Source organism: Blennius ocellaris (assembly GCF_963422515.1).
Source record: "Blennius ocellaris genome assembly, chromosome: 2".
Lineage (NCBI taxonomy): Eukaryota > Metazoa > Chordata > Actinopteri > Blenniiformes > Blenniidae > Blennius > Blennius ocellaris.
Genome location: NC_137651.1, coordinates 6,179,461 through 6,203,668, shown reverse-complemented (window position 1 = coordinate 6,203,668; position 24,208 = coordinate 6,179,461). Strand labels below are relative to the sequence as shown.

The following is a 24,208-nucleotide window of genomic DNA, read 5'->3' as shown; positions in this document are numbered from 1 at the left end:
GCTGAACTAAATTAGACTGCAATTAGTTAACTTGTCTTGTTTAACATTGATTTTCTTGTATAGATTGTGCAGGGCGTTATTGTCGTACTACATATTGTTTTAATGCTACAGCTGCATTTTCTTTTCAGTGATCTGATTTTTCCATTCGTTCATCGGCATCCATTCATTCCTGCCCAGCTTTATTGGTTTAAGGCTCGCAGCCGAGCCACTCATGCATAGAATAAACAAAGAGGGGAAAACAAAACCAAACCAGAGTCTGCGTTACCAGGAAATTACAATTTTAGCATTTCCGACTTTCGCTGAAACCCATGTGCATGTTTGAGCTGTGGAGCAGAAGCTCAAAGGAAAAAAGAAAAGAGAAAAGGTGGCAGCTTCACACTGATGTGATGTAAAAAGGAAACCTTTCATCAACCAGTTTCCTGCGTCACGACAACAATGTGAAGTTTGCAGGTTAACGGCTTGGCTTCGTCAATGCCAACACGGTTTTGTTCACCTCAGATATGCACAACCTTCGCCTCATATCTTCATCAGAGCATCGCGAACAGACGGGCGACTTTTTATGCATGAGTTTGAACCTAAAGAGAGGCAGCTGGCAACATTTGTCAAGGTGCATCTGTGTCGTATCTCGTCACACAGGCTCACTGTGCCACCATGATCTGATGCAAGGCATCAGGCCAGTTCAGCTCAATTATGATTTGATTTCCTGAGGTAGAACTCTGTATTTTTTTTAATTTATTAAGTATGTAGGTCACAAAGGTTCACATGGGGATTCAATCTGGCCTGTGGGGTGACCTCGCAAAATGTTAATATAACAAAAAGGAAATGTTTTTCAAGAAATGTAACTGCAGTTCCAAACGTATCCACTGGGAGTCGTTAATTTTCAGTAAGAATAGAGATGATAGTGCAGCACTTTTGCACTTTTACTATTTAGAACTATAGCTATGTCTGCATTTATGGCCAGCCATGCAACCATTTCACCAGTTTGGTCCAGTTTAGATTAAATCGAGGTCCCAAAATTAAAACGAGTTTCAACCCCTTGTTAAATAGCTAAAATTAATGTTGTTGAAATAAAGTGTATAACCTTGGTTGCAAGTGAAATAATTACTTTGTACATTAAAACCTACCGTGCAAAACAGTTAGTTAATTGTCTGCTCTCGTGTTTTACATCAAATTATTAGCATGACATACGGCCAGAAAAAACAAAAAAACAAAACAAAAACAAAACTATCCATCCATTATTTCTTTGATACCCGCTGTGCTGTTCTGAGATCAATCCACTTGAGTTTGGGACTATTTGGTTTGCATGCAACAACACCCGGGTTCAGATTAACTGCCTTGTGTATGGATGAGCTATACTTTATAAGCCACGGGCAAAACCTAACCAATTCTTTAGTTTCACAATAGAGGAGGATCAATATACATGTCGCCCTGATTTGTGCCTTGGTCAACATTCAGTAACTGCAGTCCATCAACATATTCTTTAAAAACTGCCCAATCATGTAAATCTCTACATTTCGCATTGAGTGAAATACACAAATATTTCCAAACCCAGTGCCATTAAAAGCCACCGTCGTTCAAACCCCATTAAGTTCCCCCCCAATTCTTCTTCACTTCCCTGTTTCCATGTGGTAAACACATAAACATGGCTCTCTCTAAGTCAGTGCTTCTCAAATGGTGGGGCGCGCCCCCCTGGGGGGGCGTGGTGGGGTGTCAGGGGGGGCGCGAGGCGGGCGCGACTTTCAGTATTAGTGTCTTTATTCATGCTTGAACAATAAAAAAAAGGGCCTCCAGCCACTAGGTGGCAGCAGTGCTCAAACTAATCAACAGGCTGCCTGTTCAACCCAGTAGAGTAGAAGAAGTACTACAGATGAACACCGCGTGACAGAAAATAATTGAGAACCACTGCTCTAAGTCGACATTCTCATTTATCATGGAAACAAGATCCAAAGATGTGATCCCAAGAGCTTGTGGATAATCAGCAACAGGTGTGAATATGAACTGAACTAACTACAGTGTTTCAATTTAAAATCTTGGTTGCCACAAGCGTCCACGCTGAGACTCATGAGGTTGGTTTTAACTGATCCTGCCTAAAAATCAGAGGATGTCGGGGTTTGTATTCTTAAAAAAAGGTAATAAATTAAAAGTATACATACATGTTTTACTGTTTTACTGAATGTCTTTACTCATACTTTTTCACTCGGAGATTCATTAATTCACTAAACAACATGGATAATCCATCAAGACAATTGTCAACTGATATGAAGTGTTCAAAGAATTCCAATTGTATTCAATTTGCTATCTTCACATGAAGAAATCTGTTTCATTTTTCAGCTCTGTGTTTCCAAAATTACTTAAACTGAAGCATTTCTCATGAAAATAATCTTTTCTTTACGTGATCTGGTGTTCTGGATTACCTCGGCTGAGTTGTCATTGTCCCAGTCACTGTCACACTATAAATTCTTGAGTTCAGCACAAGTAAAGAGCTTAAAAAAAAGATAAACCACGCTTGAATATTAAGCCGGTGTAAGCACATGACGGAAACTCAATCATTAATGAAGACTTTGTTTACTTATATTCCATTGAGTGTTATGGGATGCAATCCATCCACCAGCTCCGGTCGCTTATCCCTACTTACCGCCCAAATCCCCTCCTCTACTCTCCTCTCATCCTCTCCAGACTCTCTTTTGCCCTGCTCCTCCTCCTCCTCCTCCTCCTCCTCCTCCTCATGCCCCTCAGTCGCCTCTGCTAACCTACTGCCTTTTTTATTCATCCTCACCCCTCTTCTGTGGCTCCTACATCTCCTCCCCTCGTTCCACATCTCTCCCCTTCACTTGCTCACTGGTGTCATGTGTCCTTTTTAATTACTCTCCCCGCTGTCCACGAGAAGCTGTCGGCTGAACGAGGGCTAGTGAGGGAGCAAGGTTATGGATGGATGATGCAGTGAAGAGAAACTAAACAGGAGGGGTGGAGGCGTGTCGCGGGGTAATTAAGCATTGATTTGGGACGACGATGAAAACGGCAACGAGAACGGCCAAACAAGGGGATTATGGGTCGGACGGCCATCGGCATTCTGCTGAACGCTGCAAATATATATGAGAAGAAAGGGAAGCAAAGCAGGTGAAAGGATAGAGGATGGGAGGAATAGAAATGATAAGAGTGCAAGTTAGAGAATAGAATACAAAAGAGGGCGAGGATGGAGAGGAGGTAAGATAAAGAAAATACGTAGAACTGAAGACTGAATGACATAAGAAATCGACAGAGAAAAATAGTTGACTCAAAGAGGGGGAACAGACCAAGACCAAAAAAAAAAGAAGAGACTTTTAGAAATGTTGTGGTATTGTAATGAAGGCAAAACAAACTGAGTAGAAAAGTATCACAAAATGTGAAAGGGAAGAACAAAAGAACCAGGGAGATGGTTCCATGAAAAAAAGGAAGTAATTGAACGAGGCTGCAGACGTGAATAAGAAAGAGAGATGACTAAACAGACCATGACTTCAAATGTCTTTGAACTTAACCTCTCTGATCTGACTCATTAGTTCTGCATTCAATTGGCACAAGTGCAGCAGCTGGGTACCCGCAATGCAAATGTATATGCGCACGTGTCTGCGTCAGTGTGTGTTCATACAGTATGTGTGTGTGTGTGTGTGTGTGTGTGTGTCTGTGGGTCTCTTCATGTTTCCGGGCAGGTCGTTGTCAGCCATATACACAGATATGTACGTGTCCGAGCAGTCATTTGTCAGGCCGCCCCGTAAGCTCATTAATTCATATCCTCTGAATCATTCAATTAGTTGACAATGACCAACAGCAAACTGACAGCTCACTGCAGCCGGAGGGTATGGTGAGTTGCATGCGATTGTATATGAATTTGTGTTGTATTATGTATGATGTATGATGTATTATGATGGGGAAACCATGTCATTTTGGTGATGCAATAAAAAGACCATACCTGTGAAGAGTGACATTATCAGCACAGGATAAGTACCACCATCAGCAGTCAGCACAAAAACACAGTTATCAGTGGTGGCTTTTGAAATGCCATGTGTCAAATGTTCATTTCTGCATTTGTGCATGAGAACACAGTCATTGGACCATTCTAGGAAAAAAAAATAGCAGGAGATTTAAGTGTCGTTTCACACTAAGTGATGAGAGATTCACTCACCTCATTGGCAGTCGGGAAAACAGTAAAGGGTTATCTCCCCTTGTTTTCACGAAGTACGTAATATATTATCTCCTGCTCCAAGGTCATATACATTTGGCTGGAGCTCACTCATTACTCTGCAATTTAGTGTGAAATGGGGCTAGTCAAGACAAACTCATTAACCACATCATGCAATTCACCACAGAACAGTCCATGTGATTTTCAGTTTTACTGTCACAGAACAAAATTACTGTTAAACTGTTTGTTCCGCGTGCAAGTAGAGATCCAATGCAAGGTTGACCACTGATCAAAAGACTAAAGAAAACAAATATTTAAAATAGAGTTGTTGTGTGTGCTTGTGTGTGTTAATTTTCTTCCCTCCCACAATCTAAAAGCATGCATTTGAAGTTAACGCATGATTCTAAATTGCCTGCAGTTGTGCATGTCAGTGTGTCTGTTTGTGGATTTGCTCTGTGATAGATCGGGAAACTGGCTGCCTGTGCAAAAAGGGTTTGACTTGCTCAAGGTTTTCTACATAAATAAATGACTGCAAACTTTCCAGAGTGATGTGGAAACAACATTGCTACCCAAAGACATGCATGCAAGCACGCATGCACACACACACACACACGCATCTTTTTTTTGTGAATGTATTTTGTGTCAAAATGCATTAAGAAGGTCACGGTGTTACAACTTAAAATATGTGTGAGTCAACTTTTGTTTTTCCCCTCATCAAAAATCAAATTGACTGTCAACTTGAAAACCACAAAGTCCTGACTCTTACCCTCAAGGTATCTTCCATCCATCCATCAAGACAGACAATCACAAACTCAAATTCACACCTCAGGGCAATTTAGGGTCACTAAATAGCACTTGGAGCACTTGGAAAACACTCGCACACGCTTAGCGAGGACATGCAAACTCCACACCGAAATGGGCCACATGGTGGGACAAAGATAAACATACAAGTGCGCTCATGTACCGACAAAAAACAACCACACAACTGCAGATGCACTTACGTACACGTCAACAACTAATACATGCATTTCATCTCAGTTCATTCATATTTCAGTACAGTGTACTCTTAATGTAACACTCAGTAGCTTAATGGGTAACAGCAATGTAAACATTCTGTTATTTCTGAATATAATAGAAGGTGTTCTTGTCGACCAAAAACAAAAAACATGATCCTCTGACTTAATGTTCCATGGCACGGGAAAATAGCAACGCCTGATGGGCATGATGATTCCAACTAAGAAACAAAAAAAGGCATGTGTGTCAAAGTTTGTTGTGACACTTGTGAGAAAAAAAAATTTGCTGTCATGCAATGTGTCAGAGGATTATAAGCCTTGAATAAGTGCAGACGCAACTGAAAAGCGGGCAAAAGAGCAGCAATTCATTACAAGTGATCCGAGGGCTATTAGTGCAGGTTTTAGTCCCCAATACCTCAGTTTGATGGCTTTTTTATGTATCTGTCACCTCCAAAAACCACAAATCACGACAAGTAAGGAAAAGTGATGAAGATATCTAGATCAGTGTCTGCACTGTGTATTTGTGTGTGCGCGCGCACACAGGCGTTGTGTGCGCGTGTGTGGTGTTCTTGTGTGAAAGAGCTGACCTCTTTCCGCCCTTGCCAGGTTGAGGTAAATGTGAGGTGAATAGAATTCTCTAAATCAACCTGAGAGACACGGATAAACATACGTGGACACACTCAACAATTGAATCCCATAAACACGCCACAATCTCATATGCCTGATCCAGACAAAAATGGGGTGAACATACACACAGAAACACTAAAAAAAAAATATGAAAAGAAAAATCCAGGATGTCGGTGTAATAAAATCAGAATTTGAAGTGAAGTTGCAAGTAGTAGTAACATACACAAAGCACTCAAATAAGCCCCCATGTGTGCACATGGATGGAAACATGTGCTTCACGGATCGGGGCTCTTTACACTCTCTATTAATTAAGCAATTCAACACACTGCCAATTGTTTCTTGTGTTAACCCAAAACACCTGTTCATATTGTAACCTCCATTTCCACTTGTTAGAAGCTCATAAAGATTTAAGTGTCCTTTTCACTGATAGGTCGTTTTGTTACAAGCACTGACGTACAGTTCATTGGCATTCTTGTCTAAATGGGCCAGTTGCTCCAATGGGACATTAAAATGAAGTGGAACGTTTAATTTGTTTTATGTTTTATGTTCTATACCTTCATTTCATTTGGTTACAGTGTGTTTTTGCATGCTTGTTGAATGGCTCGAAGTTAGTCAAAGTATGTGCTGTGGTTTTAATTCTCAGGCAGGATCATCTGATTGGCAGGTCTCTGTACCATCAAGACAGTTTCTGCTCAGAATGCACTATGCTGAAGCATCAGTGTCCATTAGGCAGTGCATTCCAATGCCAACTCTGCAGTCCTGAGCGAGACACTCAGACGTACAGTGAACACACACACACGCACGCACGCACGCACGCACGCACGCACGCACGCACGCACGCACACACACACACACACACACACACACACACACACACAAACTCATGCAGCATTCATTTAATTTTTTTTCTTGCTGCAACACTTTTAACTCCTGTATAAATAGATAACAATAATTCACAGAGACGTGAGAGCTAAAGAGAGAAACAAAGGTGCAAAGTTGTGTTGCTTAATGCTATAATATCAGACACAGAAGCAGCTTGTCTTTGAATAAACTCGCGAAAGTGTTCATGCGAGCATAATGTTGCCTTTGTTTTGTATTACAAATGTTGACTGATTTTGAGGGACTGACAATGGATCCCAGTTTTGCACGCTTTCTTTGAACAATTAACTAATAATAGGGTGTGATTTGTCTGGAGGCTGTGAGTTATCGACCTTCCTTTAAGGACAACATATTCTTCCTCTGCTGGATGTTTTATTGGAGAGGTGGCTAAAATACATCTCCCTCTCATAGTGATTAAAGCTACTTCACCAGAGGACAAAATACATCAAATAAATATATCTCAAATTCCAAGTAAAAAAAGGGCGGCCATTATCAGACCATTAACTCTCACCTACTTATAGGCTCATACTTAGTCGTGAAACCTTTGCTTCATAATGGATTTCCTATAAGAAAGTTGAGAGTAAAAGTTAATGTTGTGGCGGTTGAGGTTCATTGTCAGTACAGATAGTTATCAGAGATGGACACAGGTGGAGAAATCCTTAAATCTATGCCTACACTCAGGTAGTGTCCGGGGGGGGGGGGGTTCCTTGGAGGCCAGTGGCCCCCCATGAAACTGAAGGTTTTTAAGCTATTTCTACCTATTTTAAAGCCATTGTAGCCATTTTTGTTCAAAAACAATAACATTTTTGTTTTTAAATCCTTCTTGACAAACTATCCAAGTGTCTCACTGATCTGATTTATCATTTTTCTCAATTATAACCTTCACCGTGACTTGTGGTTCGAGCCATTGTTTCATGTTAAAAACGTCATATTTGCACTTAAAATATTGCTAATACTCTCAAATCCAACAACATGTGCGGAATGTGTCTAAGAGTGAAATGAAAAGGGCATTTGCATCCGTTGAAATCATTCAATCTCAACGAATGACTGATTTATTTTATAATTCTTTTTATGAGATGAGTCAAACCTGTTCTACCTAAGATATGTGGCTATAGCTTGTTTTGTACAATAGCTTGCTTTTTTATCATCTTTACACCAATTAAATTACAATAAAATTAAAAAAAAAGTGTCTTTAAATACAATATGTGATGGATAGATTACCTCCTATGTTGTCAACCACAAATCCCCCACAGTTGATTCATTCACAACTTGTGCAGTGCACTATATATTTAAAGGGAAATCGCAGAGGGGAAAATATTTTTTAAATAAAATCAGGTAATTGCTAGACTACAAGTACAAAGGTGTCAGGGACAGTTAGAGTAAAAAGTAAACCACAGTCTCTGCTGAGAAAATGCATCCAATAAACAAACATTACACTGAGTACCAGTGACACATCTTTGCGAATCCATGGAGATTAAGGCAATTATGAATGACACATTAAGGGAAATTCAGGACAAGGGAACGAGGGAGTGAGACAATGAATCTAGAGAATGTGACATAAGGTGGGAATGGTGCAAGAAGAAACATGTCTTTGTAGATTAGTTATTTATTCAGCTTGTAAATGTGGCACCAAATGAATCTACCAAGTATAATGTTCAACTGCATATCCAAGAGGCTTTGGAATATAAGGAAAACCTGAAGTCAGACACTGTGCCATTGTTGAATTCACCCTGTACCAGGAAAGCATGGCACATATGAAACTGCATTAAATAAGTTAATAGTTCTAAACAAACTGTGCAGTTCATGATAAATCTTCAACAGTTCTCCCAACACTGGGGCATTTGTAAAACAAGCTCTCAAGTCAGCACAGGCCCAAATGTTTTGGAGCATATCTAATTAAGTTTATTCATGAGAACATGATGCCTTAACAACTCGTAGAGCTATTAGTTTAGTCAGCTTTCAATCTGGGGTAAAAGTAGAACTGAACAACAGGTTTTAATATATTCCCCTGAAATTGTTCAGAGGCATTTTTTTTATAGCTTTAAATTAGCCATTTGAAACATCACTTACTTCAGTAGCAGTTCTAAATCATAAAAAAGTTCAGGAGCCTGCCCAATTCTAAAATGTATCTGAGTGTATGTTGGGAGTAATATCAAACTCAATTACAAAACTGAAGACTGACAAGCTTTTTAAACTTACTCTGCAGACCAACGTGCGAAATGATCGCACAAAGAACAAATGATTCAAATCACAAGAGCCATCAACTGTTCTCAGTGTTGCCCTCTTTAGGTACAGACTCTTGAAACTGCATTACACACCAAGTACACAATATTATTCACTGTCTGTTAAAGAAGCCCTGCACAATGCTCTGGACAACCTTGTTTCTGTGAAATCACGTTTCAAGACTCTTCCCCACTACATGTTGTAAAGTCATGTAAGAGCTGTCCCCACCTTGTCCCCATGGATCATTAAGTTGGTCAAGTAAACATATTCACATGGATCGTTCATCCCAAGTCTTAACATGAAGATAGTATTGAGTCAATCCACACTTTGCTGGAACATCTCCGACCAGTCGTGGCATGAACTCGAAATTCCCATCCACCAAATCATATTATATTTGAGTCATTCCTACATGATACCCACATGTGAATATCAGTAAGTACAATTAAATGCTCTTGCAAATTGTGCCTGTCAGTGCAGCACCTCAATTTATTAACTTCTCCATTCTTCACGTGGTTTAAGGCGAGGTGGTGGAGAAGATTAAAGTGTAAATATCTTTCAAAAAATATGTACCAATTTTACTCTGTAGTGGTCTATGTTGGAAAAAAAAAAAGAAATGAATAAAAAATAGAAACTGCCCAGTGAACTTAGATCAAGACTCAATGATTCATTCGTCTTTTCATTCATTTATCTGCTTTTCAAAAGGAATTGATTTAATCTTTCAGTTGGGTTCTGAGGAGGCTTCTTAGATATAGGGTCATTTAGTGTCCAAATCATCCAGGTGCATTACACACAACTGCACAGACGCATACACACTTGATGCTATAATTGCATTGATCTGAAGTTCTCGTGAGGTTTTCAGACTGCCTCAGAGAGACATCTTCATGGTTTAGAGTTCCATCAGAACCTCCATAAAAAGAAAACCCTGGTCCATGGATACAGACTGGAAGACAATGTGACCATAACGTGTCAGAAATACAGTATGTAAGAAAGGCGTGTGTCTCTCGGCCATCCCTTACAGACCTCCACTCAAACAAAACAGTTTATATTGAAGATCTCATACTTGATTTACAAAGCAACATCAAAAGAAATAATGCACTTGCATCCATTTTCCTATTTGATCTAATGACTAATATTGACTGGGGAATAGCAAGAGCGTTATCAATTGGTCCTAATGGCAGTGTTTGACAAAATACTGTATAATATAACCTATGGAAAGCTAAATAGATTGCTACGCTCTCATGATGTCTCCTTGCAGATGCATTGCTGCTTGCTCTCTCTTCTATTTCCTGTTCATTATAGTCCTCAGTGCTCTGTACCCTCCCCTTGATTATCCTCCCCCATCTCTCCCTCTCTTCATACCTCACTCCTTCTAATGGATATTGACCGAAGAAAGATAGACGAGAGAAACCGTACACACATACACACACAGTCATAGCTGCTTCATTTCTTTCCCTTTCACTCAGAATAGAATTGGTGCAATGCTGAAGCCTCCAAAGGATGCTGAACTCATGATTCTGTATGAGCAGTATGCTCTCAAACCCCCGATTCAGATTTATTCTAATGTGAACAACAAACAAAAAAAAAAAAATGCAGCTGAAATAATAAATGCAATAATAAATGCGCGCCTTGCTTTCAATGGTCCAGAAATCCTTACCCGATACAAAATAATTAAAGGTATAGTAGAGGATTTTCTTCTTCCGGGTGGATCATCAAAATAACTGGTCCTCCCAATTGTCAATCATTCTGGTGATATATGACGTAAGCCCGTCGTACGTGCTCGTCCCTGCGCGCAGCTCACTCCACACGGTCCTCATCAAGCCGGTGGCCGACCCGACGCATTATTCTCGGACATTTTTACACAGTTTCACCCCCTCTGGTGCAAATCTTCTTGTAAAGTGAGCTTGTGTGAGCGATGCCGACTTGTGACTTGTAAACGGAGCGTGCACGAGGAGAACTGGGCTCGTGCATGTCTCTCGCACGCGTTTTAGTAGGCGTTCCGTCTCGGGAGCAGGTACAGCGTTGCGCATGCGCATTTTTTTCAAACGGTGGAGAGGGCGGTTCTTTCCTAAAATTCCTGAAAATCCTCCTGTATACCTTTAATTATACTTTTATAGATGAATAATACATTATACATATACTTCATTCAGCCTCACAATATGCTCTCTTCTGTGGTCTGGCTAGATAATCATGCATTTAAAGCTTAAAGGTATATTTCCATAATAACTTGCTTATTGATTCAATTATATTTATTTTATAATGCTGCACATATTCCATGTATATGTGTTATCTAATGCATCGATTATCAACATGTGAGGCATTTCATTTTTCAAATTCAATCATGATAATAACAACCAAGGACAGGGTAGAACAATTAATTATCTATTACAACTATTAATACATATTAAAAGCATTTGATGGTGACAAATCAAAGTCCGTTGATACGCTTGAGTGCAAATCACCTTATGTTACATAAAGACTGGCCAGATATTTCCAAATAACCACATCTAATAAGCAAAAGAGTGAATTTTTTTATTGCCTATAAATCCAAACAATCATATTTAATTATAAATATAGACTGACTGGCACTGAAATCATCACCTTTATGTAAATGTTTATTTGTCGTTCATCAACCTTCAGTTTGAAATTATCTTAGTATATCGTTACTGTGGGAACTGTAAGTATGGTTTAATACACAGCCGCAGCAGTTTACTTTTAAAAAAAATAAAATGGTAAAAAACAAACAAACAGACAAAAAAAACCCACTGTGAATAAGGGAGGGAGTCAGAAATAACTGCAACCATAATCTGATTTCATGCTCTATATGGTGCAAGTACCTTGCCACACAGGGCACCACAAATATAGTTATTTTGCCTCTAGAGCTGAAGGTGGGCAGCATCACACCTGCTGCTCTACATCTAACATATTTTTTGTTTGTGTTTCTGTTTCTTTACAAAACTGAAAGCTTATCTGCTGTGGAAAACATGTTTGACATTTGTAGACGCGCTTCTCATTTGTTTATTTGTTTTGCATCACAGAGTCGTGTTTTGCACGTTAAATCTGTTCCATGTGAAACAATGGCATTCAGTGTGCATGCATGAGTTTAATGCAGCTCCAACACTGTAACGAGACCAAGAGGTCAATGTGACTTGTAGCGTTGTCAATTGTATCACAATAGCTGTTATGTCATGTTATTTCAATGATCTATGCTCCTATTGATTTTTTCTTTGCTATTCTGCAAAATGAACTGGTACTGTAGAACCATTATGCTTCTTGTGAGCCCACAAATTAGGAAGTGCTTTTTTTTTTTTTACATCGTTCAGCAGCTTTTCACACTGAATAATTCTATTCAAGTCCTCAGGTGAAGCAATGGCCCTTCTGGAACTCTGTAGGACTGCTTTTCTTTCTTTTTTTAAATCATGTAATGAAAAAAGGACGAGCAATGTTAATTTCAGTGACTTACAGCCATGTTCTAAAACATTAGATTTTGACCCCACAGATAACACTAAACCTCTCTTGATCCATGCCTCAATTACATTCTGTAATCTGTAATCATTTTAATTGGTTCAGATTCAACATGCCACCACTATCGCAGCCTGCATCACTGTGTTCAACAGACATCAAAGTATCATGTTTGCATGCATATAATCGATCTATACCGTAAAGCTTTTCATGAAACACTGATGACAGAATTGAAAGTTTTCCTCTCTGAAAGTGCTGACCTTAAGGATGACCAAAACCAAACCGTCAGTAAAGACCTCGCTAAATGAAAGCACTGACAAGCGGCCACTGCTTTTAACCTTGCTGTCTGCTGTTGTACGCAAACAATGTCATTCATGGATGGAACATGAAATTTCACTATGATTGAAAATAGTTTCAATGTTATTCAATCCAATGTTTACTATTTAATATGAAGCATCATCTCTGTTTTTAATGGCCAGACATAAAACTCTTGCTTTATGGAGATGAGCAGAGTAATTGCATCTCATAACTCTCACAAGTGGCTCTTGTCCATCGGGGCAAAGGTTGAAAGTTCAGTGTGGAAGGTTCACTAATTCATTGAGATTTTTATGGATGCAGTTTTTTTCTCTCCTTTTTAATTGTTTTAGTGAGTTAATTGTTCCTATTGGGATTTATTTTTATCATTTGGTATATGCAGGCAATTTAGTTTTCAAAACAGCTGAATAATATTTCAGCATGGACAATATTCTCCTTGTGAGTTCAGGGGTTATTAATTATCTGAAGAATTTAATGTTCATCTGATGAATCAATTCATTTGAATATTCATTCAGCATGGAGAGAAAGGCCCTTGGTGGCTGCCCTCTGAAGAATTTTCAACCCTCATATGGCCAACATATCTGCAGTGATCATCAGGTATTGACCTCAGGAAAAAAAAAAAGAAGATTGACTTATGCAGCCGTGCGTCGTGTTTACAGCCTGTTCTTTATTCAATGCAATGCTTCATTAATATTAACTACTGAATCCTCTCTGACTTCCTAAAAACTCTCAAAAGTCTCACAAGAAAATACTAAATCCTAATACTAAACCCACAAAACAACTTGATTTTCACGCTTGATTCTGTGATCATCTAAACAACAATCTAAAAGAGCACAATTGCGTTCGCCATACAATGGCACACGCACACATGCCTCTTTGTGGATTAAGTGTATTCTAGTCCATCTATTCATCAAATTCTATATACCTGCTCTCTCCAGACTGAATCAGACTTGAGTCAAAGCCTCTGAAGCCTTTTCCAATAACACAAAACAATAAGGGCGTGTTCACATTCCCCCATTTGATGCGGACCAGAGTTCTCTTCAGGGACTTTCTGGGAAATGTGAACGCACCCCAAACTCAGTTCAGTATTTTTCAAGGGGAATCTGGTCCCCTTCAAAACACCGGTCTGGGTCCTCTTTCAAACAGACTCTTGAGCAGGCGGGGTGAGGGTTGAGAGGATGTGGCGTATAGTGCAATGCATTTTGGGTACACAAATATGAAAAACATGTGGAAAAGAAAGCGGGAGTCGTGTAATATTTGTTTTCTCCAGGAAAATGGCTTGTTCACAGATGTGGAGTAGTGAGGAAGTAGTTCCTTCACAAGCGATCTTTCCAGCGGGTGAGGTGAGGAGATGGGGGAGGACTTGACGTGTGCAATGCATTCTGGGTAGTAAACAAACAGCGAACCCCGCTAATCAGAAGAAGCAGACACAGAAATAAAAAGTTGTAAAATATCTCACGGGCAGATTTCAAGTGGTGAGGAAGAAGTAATGAAGAAGTAGTGAAAAAGGTGCTTATTGATATCTGGTCTGAAGATAATATATCGCTGTTGTTTGTCGCTCCCCATTAGCTTCGGGTGAACGAGCCTCGCCACCATGGGTGCAGGACTTCCAGTTTTGGTCTGGACCAATCAATGATCCGTGTTTCTCCTTTATTTCTTCTCTGGTCAGCATTTGTGTCAGGAGACAGCAGCTGTTGTAATTGTGTGACAATTTACAGATTGTTTAGTCTCAAAACTGAATGTAAACACCACCCAAACTTTGGTATCTTTGACATTTTCTTGGCTTTATTAGTGCATTCTGCATTCATGGTAGCATGACCACTCCATCAGTCTCGTTTTCTTAACTGCCCATATATGAAATTATACATTATTTATCAATATTTAATGGTTCACTCACTTACTTTATGGTCGCCAGATGATGGAATGATATAATTGTAATGTGATAAAGGGGCAATCATGACATTCCCCACCTGCCAAACAATCTACCCTATAACCTCCGATATTGCTGAAATTCCACCAGCATTGGTGATAAGAGGAAGTGGCAAGGGCACCTGAGTCTGGCCCCTCGCTTGACCGCCATTTGTAACACAGTGACTTCCAGATTACTGACCAAGTGTTTCATTATTGGGAGAGTTTTGCACCTCCAACTTTAACTTTGGTGGGTCAAGAAACCCCTTGACTTGGTACCTTTCGGTCAAAACTTGTCATTTTTACCTTCATGATCATTAACTGCATGCACGCTGATGCAGATGGAGAGTTACAATGCAATAAAAGATAATAGTCTTCCTTGGTAGTAAAATCATCTGGATAAATGCATGCCTTCTCCTGCAAAGAAATAAGGTTATGATTTATATTTTTAATTATTTTCCCCCTGTACAGACCTCAATTTACATATTTTTCTAGGCCAAATTAAGGCCAAAGTGTCTGTTTCTGGCATCAACATGAAGAGATTAGATTTGTTCATCAAACATATGGCCAAATTGCTCATCAGACAATTCTGCAGGGCAGCAAAGACCTTTCTGATTTACTTGGGTAATCACAGGTGGCAGAGAAATATATTTTTTTCATATCAGAGCAAAAATGTAACAAATAAATATAGTCGCATGACTCATGTGATACTATTAAATCCACCTGTCACTCATAACAAGATATGAGAACTGATACTAGGCTGTTACCATGACAACTACTTAACACATGATAACTCTCCAGAATTGAAAATAAACCGGGATTTCCCAGACTGTTGGAGAGATATGCAAGCAATAACGTTGCCAGCGCTTTGGGGTCTTGTTTTGCGCAGAAACACAGCACATCAAACTCTCTCTAAGTAGAAATGTTTCGAGACAACTTGACTGGTTTATTGTAGCCACTGATGCATAAATCTGGGGAAAAAAATAATATATCGGCTGCAACATTTATTGGATGTTGATGGGAGCGCGACAGAAGAAAGACACTGTCGACTGCCATGCACATTAACAGAGACCGAGACATCCATTCATCTTCTACACCACATTATGCTGTGCAGGGTTGTGGGGCGCTGGAGCCAGCTAACCTCACATGCAGCTTTTTGGATAGTGGGAGGAAAGAGGAGTACCCAGAGAAAAACACATGCATGCACAGGGAGAACATGCAAACTCCTCGCTGTGAGGCGAGAGAGCGAACCACTGCATCACCGCATGGTCGCTTCATTCAATACAGGAGTGCAAAACAAATCAACAACTGTATCAAAAACACTCTTTTTTGAAGCACTATAGCATTTAGCATTATCAAAGATGTGTATCCACATCAATGAAGCCTCTTTGGGAATTACACAACTGCTTTTGTTGACCTGTCAGTAACACAAAATGTGTATAAATGAACTAACATCACAGTAGTAAAGTCACACCAAGCAATGTCAAACCAATGACACTGTGCGTCTCCCTTCCATCAAGTCTGTAGCGAGTGGATTAGCCCGCTATCGTTTTTCTGTTTGTCACTCTGTCTCTGTCCTTCCCTTTTCCCTCTTATCCACTAACCCCAACCAAAGCAGCACAAAGCCTCAAAGCTATAAGAAAGGTTTTCCACAGAAAAAAAGTTTTCTCTTTCTTTTTTTTTTAACTGGTCACCTTACTTGGTCATGGAGGATTTTTGTGTTTCTCTATGAATGTACCATGAGTTAGCGAACTCAGAATAACACTGAAATCAACTTTTATAACAAAGGCCTAATGCATGTTTGTAGTTTATGTGCTGCTTTAACATATCTTAATACTGTTTGCTTCTGTTTTACTAAAGAAAAAAAAAAAGAAAAGAAAAAGAAAAAGACAAACACGTGGTGTTGACTAAACTTCAGTTTCATCTGATTTGTGAATCAGTCATTATGTATTTATTTTTATATTTTTTTTCTCCTCCCCTTGTCCTGTTGGGCGGCTTGGGCTAACAATATTATGTGATTGAAAGCCTTCGGTGTCAGAACATTTTTTGCTCTTGCAACAGGAAGAGACTTCGAATCACTTAATCAGTCAGTAACCGACTCAGTGGTATGATGTGACATCATTGCGAAAGTAGTACAATGAGTGCATATTTGTAAGAAAATTGAAAAGGACATTGAGAGTAATGACCTTTCCTTCATGGTGCATTTTTACTGCCTCAGCAGCCTGAACGTGCTTTACAAGACCGTGTCACATTTGCCGTTACTTGCATGTACTCATTCACCAATCATGATCATCTATATGCAAGGTGCTCACACAATATTGTGAGAAACATGAGGCTAAGTGTGTTGCTTTTGACAAAATGAAAGACTGGAATGGACAATTGAACAATCAACCTTGGGATTGAAAGCAGGCCTTCCCTACCAACTGAGCCACAGCCACACCAAGTGTAGTTTTTTATTCTTCCCCTTAATATGTAATGCAGTGTCATTTGCATACAATTGTGAAGTAACCCCTACACAATTTTAATAGGAAAATATATTGATAATTAGATAGACATTTTAGGTAAACAATACTAATTCCGCCTAGCGTTTGAATAAAAGGCTCATATATAATTTCAGAGACAGGGCTACACATTTTCATGGTGATACTCAGTCATATCTTTTAATTGTACTTTTATTTAAAAAGAAACAGACCCTAGTTAACAATAAATGGGTCTGCTGTCTCATACTTCTATAAAATGTTATTCCATCTTCGACTTTCAGAGAGCTGGAGCCAACATATTACCATTTAATTGTAAAACATTATGTATAATTTTGCTTTTAATAATATATAATAGTGTATTATTGTATTGTTGCAGACAGTGTTTCACAAACATAACTGACATGTAGGCTGAACCAACAATTCTTCAGTCAGACTTGGAGTATAAAATACTAGTAAGTAGTTTCCCCCTATACTTTCTGTTTTCTATAGTATTTCCTTCCTATTCTTCTGTTTGAGGAAGGTGACGTCTGTTTAATGGTAAAAGGGTCACAGTCAGACCCAATAACTTCAGATTACATGCAACATGTACAAGCAGAGAAAGTCACAATAAATCAGCATATGTTTTCTGTTTAATTTTAGGCATCATGTATCTTCAGTTCTGTGTTGAATACATCAGATGTCCAGCATCTCAAAACCTTCTTTTCCAGATCAATTTCTACATGACTATGCAAAGTCATACTGTGACAACCTCGATTAGCTAAAGTCCTCCATATGAGTGCAATGATGGTTTATTGAATATATCATCTCTGTTGTGGGAATATAATTCATTCTGAAGCTATTCATCATTTGTTTGAGTTCACTGAGTCAGATGCAAGGGCCCACATCATTTTATAATGGCTCTCAAATGATTAACTGCAAAATGGCCTTCCTCACTTGTATTCCTGCCCACTCTCATTTCAATTAGACATGGCCTGGCAGTTTAATGTATGTGCGAGAGTATGTTGTTACTTGCTTATTTGTTTTGGAAACTGGTTATACTGATACATGAGTACATTTTTCCTGAGACAAAGTTTTTAACTGAGACTTACATTTTGACTGTTCGTCAAATAGCCGATTACTCTCACATCTGACAATAATGTAATGTCGACCTTTCCCCTTGTCAAGTCAGAATCAAAGAAAGCTCACCAAACACAGAGTATCTCAGTTAAAAAGCCATCATGTAAATACCAGCAATGATAGCACGTGATGGAAACATTAGCAGAGCAATATTGCAAATGAGTAGGCAATCATTAAAACTTGCTCAACACACATTCCTCACATTTGGCCCCTGCCTTCAATTAGTCTGCGATCCTGGCAATGGCTCTGTTCAGCTACAGATGTCTTTATAATTTCAGTTGATTAGACATTTTTGACTGGATGGCACGAATCTCCACTTGTATCATCTATCATCTGCTCTCATCCTTGCAGTCGCAGTTGACGTCTCTAGTACAGCTTATACACAGTTGCACACAAATATTCTCACACACACGCCATGTAACAAACCCTAAAACAAAAATCCTGAAAGTCAGCACAGACATGACAGACAGCCAAAAACATGCAGCAGACATGATGCAGAGAGACATACCTGTAAACCAGAGTGTCATCTCCGGAGCTGTTGTACTGGACCTGGAACATCCTGACTCCAGATGGAGCAGTTTGACTGCTCCATCTAATGAGGGCAGAGTTTCCCATCAGCTCCACCAATGAAACTCTCCTGTCTGCCCCTCTTGTCTCATTATTAGGCAGTGCAACCTTGTTGGAGGTAAGGATGTCAGAAGGTGCAGGTTCAGAGGGATCCCTGGTGCGGCTTGTGCTGTTTGCCAGATGGGGCATCGCTGTGATGACTAACTCCACCCTTCCTGTTGATTCACCTGCAGCATTTGAAGCGATGCAGGTGAAGTTCCCAGAGTCCTTCGGGGAAGTTACATTAATCTCTAGGCTTCCATTGGGGAAGACTAAAGTTCTGAAAAAAAAAAACAAACAAAAAAAACAGACAATGTGATAAAAAGTTATTGAAAAAGAAAAAGAAAAATCAATGATTAATTGGAATGTTACGAGAAAAACATTCAATGAACTTTAAAAAAGTTACAACTTTAAATTATTTCTTTTTCCAATACTCTCTTCCTTATTGTGCTTTTTTTTTGTTGTTGTTATAAGCAAGCCATGTTGTACTTCACGTAGCAGCTCTCAGTCCCCCAAATACCAAACTATCATGATTTTCACTAGTTGAATTGACTCAAACACCCATAAAAACGTTAAAAAAAAGGCTTGATTGTGGTCCCAGATAGGAAAGATAAGAAAAAAGAAAAAAAACGAAAAAAAAACCCAATAAGACTCTGCACTTCAAAGTCACATAATGCTTTTATTCTTTGTCACCAACACAACAGCCACTTGCTCACTGCAGGGTGACCTCAAAAGTCAATTCATTCGTCCGTGTAGTTTTCTGTGTCAAGCACTTGATGCTAGTGTCAGCCTTCAACAAAACCATGAACCCAGGCTTTGCTCTGTATCAAAGTTATGTTGTTAACTGTCTCTAGCCTCTCCTGTTTAAATATTTGCAGAGTCAAATGACCGAGGCAAGGTGGAGCAGTGTTTAGCACTGTTGATTTACAACGAGGGTATTCCCGAATAGAACTCAGGATGGATAAATGGAAGGAATTGAACATATCTTCAGTGACTTTATTGCGGATGTTGTTTATGCAAAACTAGAAAGTCATATCTGAGTGTGCCAACTAGGTTACAGGATGAAAACATGTGTCATTGGTGAGGACATTTTGACCTCAACAACAATCTTTGAATGCACTTCCATAGTTAGCCCACACAAGTCAAGCTCCAACACCCAAATGATATAACCAAGACAAAAAGAATGTGAGAGATTCTACTGTCTGACTTTACACTCAACACGCAGCGCTTAAATGAACCAGAGCATAAGAGAATATGTAAACACTAAATCTCCCGCACAGTCAGTTTGCCAGTTTTCTCACATTACTGAATGTAATTCCCTGGGTGGACATCTTCCCTACATTAGCTGTAATTTGCAATTGATGTTGTGCAATTTAACGGCACAGGGATAAAAAAGTAGAGCACAACGATACCTGGATCCATTGGATATAAGTCGTCCTTCAGGGCTAATCCAGTGGACTTCAGGCTCTGGATCGCCATTCGCTTTGCATTTCAGACTTGCAGGTTGTCCTTCCATAGCCATAGTATGAGGTGATTTCCGTGTCAGAACTGGTGGGTCACAAATAAACTCCTACGAAGCAAAACAGATAATGCCACCCTGCTTTAATGTATGGTTTATTTTTTTTTTTTTTTTAAACAATTCACAAAGGACACAAAAAATGGTCACCTCTTCAGGTATCGTCCAAAAATACTTGGCACTGAGGTCAGGGGGAGAGGCGCATGTTTCAAGGTCGTCTTCTCTTGTCAGCCTTCTCAACCACAGTAGTTCACAGTTGCAGTGAAGGGGGTTGCCACCAAAACTCAACACAAGGGAGGAGAGCGGGGAGCCTTTGGACTTTGCATAAACTGGGATTCTCAGGAAGAGTGGGTCTGGGGGAATTTTCTTCAGCTTGTTGGATGTCATGTCTAACCTGGTTCCAGACAAAGTAAAGGGGAATCAAAGGAATAGAGAAGAAAATAAAAAAGGGAAGAGAGAGCATGTTTCAGCCAAACAGTATAGGTACTGATGCACCTAAGAAAAATGATATATGGTCTCACAGTCTTGTGCTCTTACCTGGCCAGTTTGTGCAGGTTGGTAAAAACCCCTTGAGGAACATTTTCTATGAGGTTATGATCCATATTAAGGGTATTGACGTTTGTGAGGCGCCCAATTGTGTCCCAGGGAACGTTGTCAAGGTTGTTGTAACTGAGGTCTAAATCCTCCAGTGTGGACAGGAAATCGTCAAACGCATGGGGAGACATGGAGTGGAGCTGGTTATTAGCCAGGATCAGATGGCGAAGGTTGGTCAGACCTTTGAAATGGTCATCCTGGTGGTTGGGTAGGTAGAGAGGATTGGTCAATATAGAAACAGGAACATTTTGTCAGGTGTGCGATCTAATCGACTATCAATTTCTTGTCACAAACATGGGTTCATCTCTCCGTCTTTTAATCCATCGGTCTTTTCACCTAGATATTGATTTGTCAATCCACTCATCTTACCTTGATCACAGTTAATCTATTAGAATCTAGGTGTAAAGCCCGCAGTCGCCGCAGATCACTGAACGCTGAGGGAAGGATCTGGCTGATGGTGTTCCTGGACAGGGTGAGGTGCAACAAACTGGTCATGTTGGCAAAGTCCTTTCTTCGGACAGCTGTGGGTTCACAGAAAAAGTAGAAAAATTATCATGTCAGTCCCAACAACATCAGGATACAAATGATTTTATACATAACATTAGATCAGTCAGTGAAAAAAGAGAAGAGCATCAATGCTTTATAACACCAGTGCCTCGAGAACATTTCAGATGGTTTAGATTTGTATTGTATTGCAGATTTGCATACATCCCTGTACATTCTGATGTGATTTAATCAGAAATATCATGAGCTACAGTAGCTCATCTGTTCAATTGGACCACACATGCCAGCCTTCGTTTCCCACTTGCATCAAGCTGCCTTGGCCATCCATAAACCAAGTCTCTGCTTTCACAGCGTTTCCTTCCTTGGACTGATGTTGAAAGATACCGACTACTTCAGACTGGAATCATGCCACTAAAGCTATATTGGAAAGGTTTTCAAGCCATATTAATTTTCAACTTATTCCAAATAGAGAAGCTTTTCCACTTTATAAACTTGAGGACACAATGTAGACTTTTATGCTTCATCACTGCAAATGACAACTTCAAAGGTTTGATTAAAGCAAATGTGATCAACTAAAAAGCTTTAAAGGTCTATTTATGGAAAGGGAGTTGTCCTAAATCACATTAGTTTGTACACGTTTACCTCAATGGCATTGGATGCAAAAAGGACATGATCCATTTTGTAGTTTTGGGTTCTCAGAACACAAAATATTCCTGAAGTATTAAACAAAGTGCTACTACGTGTAATGTGCTGTTGAGCAGTTGTGGCAGACATAATATGTTTTATGTAAATGTATATTCTGATTTAATGTTTAGGCATCATGCATTCAGAATGGTACCTACATTTTGAATTGTATCAAATGGCAGCTCAAAAGCGGTTGATAATCTTTAGATTTGCATGTCCTGTGTGTGGTTTGTTTCTGGTGAACAGTGGGACAGAGAACTAATGGGAATCCAGATTACAATAAAAGGATAAACATTCACTTCAGCTCTTAGAAATAAGTGTGTTTCAAAGTAACAAAGACAGCGCTTTGATATGAGAAGAGAATGAATGATAAATGAGATTTGTTAGGCTGAACCGAACATTAAAAAATAGAGACATTGCTTATTGTCAGGCAGAAAATAACAAAGAAATGTTTTCACTCCAACCAACATTTCTATTCACTGCTAACAAACTGTCGAAGTTACGAGCACTGTGAAATAAGGTAAATATGCTGCCAATTATCTTCAAGACAGGAGTTTGTTTCCCTGTAAACAACCAACCCAAGCATACACGCTACGTAAGACATGTGCCGTCAATGCAGCATTTTAAAATCTGCAGGTTTTTTTTTTTTTTTTCTTCTTTTTCTTGATTTTACTGTAATATAAAACACACTGTCAAGTACCTGTGATGAAATTCTCTTGAAGCCGTAACTCCACGGTGCGTCGATCGATGGCGGTGGGAACAAACAGCAAGCCCGTCTTGGAGCACAGGATAGCGAGCGACGGAGAAAGGCTCTGGCACATGCAGCGTTTCGGACACGGCTGTCCCCTGCACGCTGCTGCCAGCAACAGCAAAGAGAACCACAGCCGTTCCATTATCCTCCACTGGGAGCAGGACCACTGGAAGACAGAGACAAAAGAGCCGTCATTTAAAGTGGAGACAACACTTTCGTTATCGGAGAAGCTGTCAGGACATGGCAAATGAGGCCGGACCTCTGAACTACGTGGGACCGCATCAGTCACAGATGTGGCGGGTATGGGCACAAAATATATTTCTCTCAAGAAAACCAACATGAACAATGTCTTTGGTAGCTTGGGGAATCCATCAACTTTTAAACTGTGGCACACTTATACTCATCCTGATGAAATACTAGTGCGAAATGAAGTGCAGGACCCGAGCGACACGGTCTGGCTTCACATGTAGCCTGGGACTGGTGTCATTCTAACACAATACATCCAGCTTAACAAATCTGTGTCAGGAAAGTAATTCATAGTTTTACCACTCTTTCATTTTTATTATGATTTCATCTCAGAAATGACATGGAAAATAACAGGCTTGGGAATAAATGTCACCCTAAAGATACAGCTCTCTATCTCCATTGAGCAAAAAGTTTTATTTTGAACAATGACACTGAGAAAAAAGTGAGTGTGATCTTTCTACTCCCAAGCTGTGACTGACTCTTATAATCCTGTTGGCTCATAAAAGCCTCCATCAGTATGCAAGGGTAATACTGAGTTGGCATTTTCCTAAAGCTTGCTTGAGTTTTCTCTCGATTTTTGATTCAAATATTTTTGTGACATAGGATTTTAATGTCACGATCTCCACTTTGGTTTGCATTGTGCATCAATAAATGACATATTTCACTTATATGGCATTATTTTCACTGTTATAGTCCTCCCAAAGCGCTTTACATTGTTAGTTACACACACACCCACACACACACACACACACACACACACACACACACACACACACACACACACACACACACACACACACACACACACACACACACACACACACACACACACACACACACACACAAACTAATGGTGACAGCTGCCATGCAAGGGACTCAACCTCCATTGGGATTGTGCTATTTTGGGTTCAGTTGCCTTGATTAAACATACAAAGTCACATGGGCAAAGTGAGATTGGGGTTGGACCCACAGCCTGTCTGGAAGACAATGTATTGGCGGCTTTAATATTAAAAAAAACATGTGTGATATGAGTAATCCTGTGACTTTTGTCTTTCATCCACAATGTTTGTGCTCTGTGACTCAAAATGTGTCACATTTTGTCAAACCCAAGCGTACGCATATGACTCACTT

General features: G+C 39.6%; 1 protein-coding gene across 1 annotated transcript in view; it reads right to left on the bottom strand.

Moving 5' to 3' along the window:
* The window catches only part of LOC308136566 (leucine-rich repeat and fibronectin type III domain-containing protein 1-like protein), a gene marked incomplete at both ends in the record, with an annotated part of 74,049 nt that extends 51,076 nt beyond the window's left edge, over window positions 1-22,973 (bottom strand). The window contains 6 exons of the mRNA XM_080504933.1: window positions 18,685-19,062; window positions 20,195-20,352; window positions 20,449-20,692; window positions 20,836-21,089; window positions 21,262-21,413; window positions 22,781-22,973. Coding sequence (XP_080361059.1) covers window positions 18,685-19,062; window positions 20,195-20,352; window positions 20,449-20,692; window positions 20,836-21,089; window positions 21,262-21,413; window positions 22,781-22,973 — 1,379 coding nt within the window. The remainder of the gene's footprint in view (window positions 1-18,684; window positions 19,063-20,194; window positions 20,353-20,448; window positions 20,693-20,835; window positions 21,090-21,261; window positions 21,414-22,780) is intronic.
* Window positions 22,974-24,208: the final 1,235 nt, after the last annotated feature.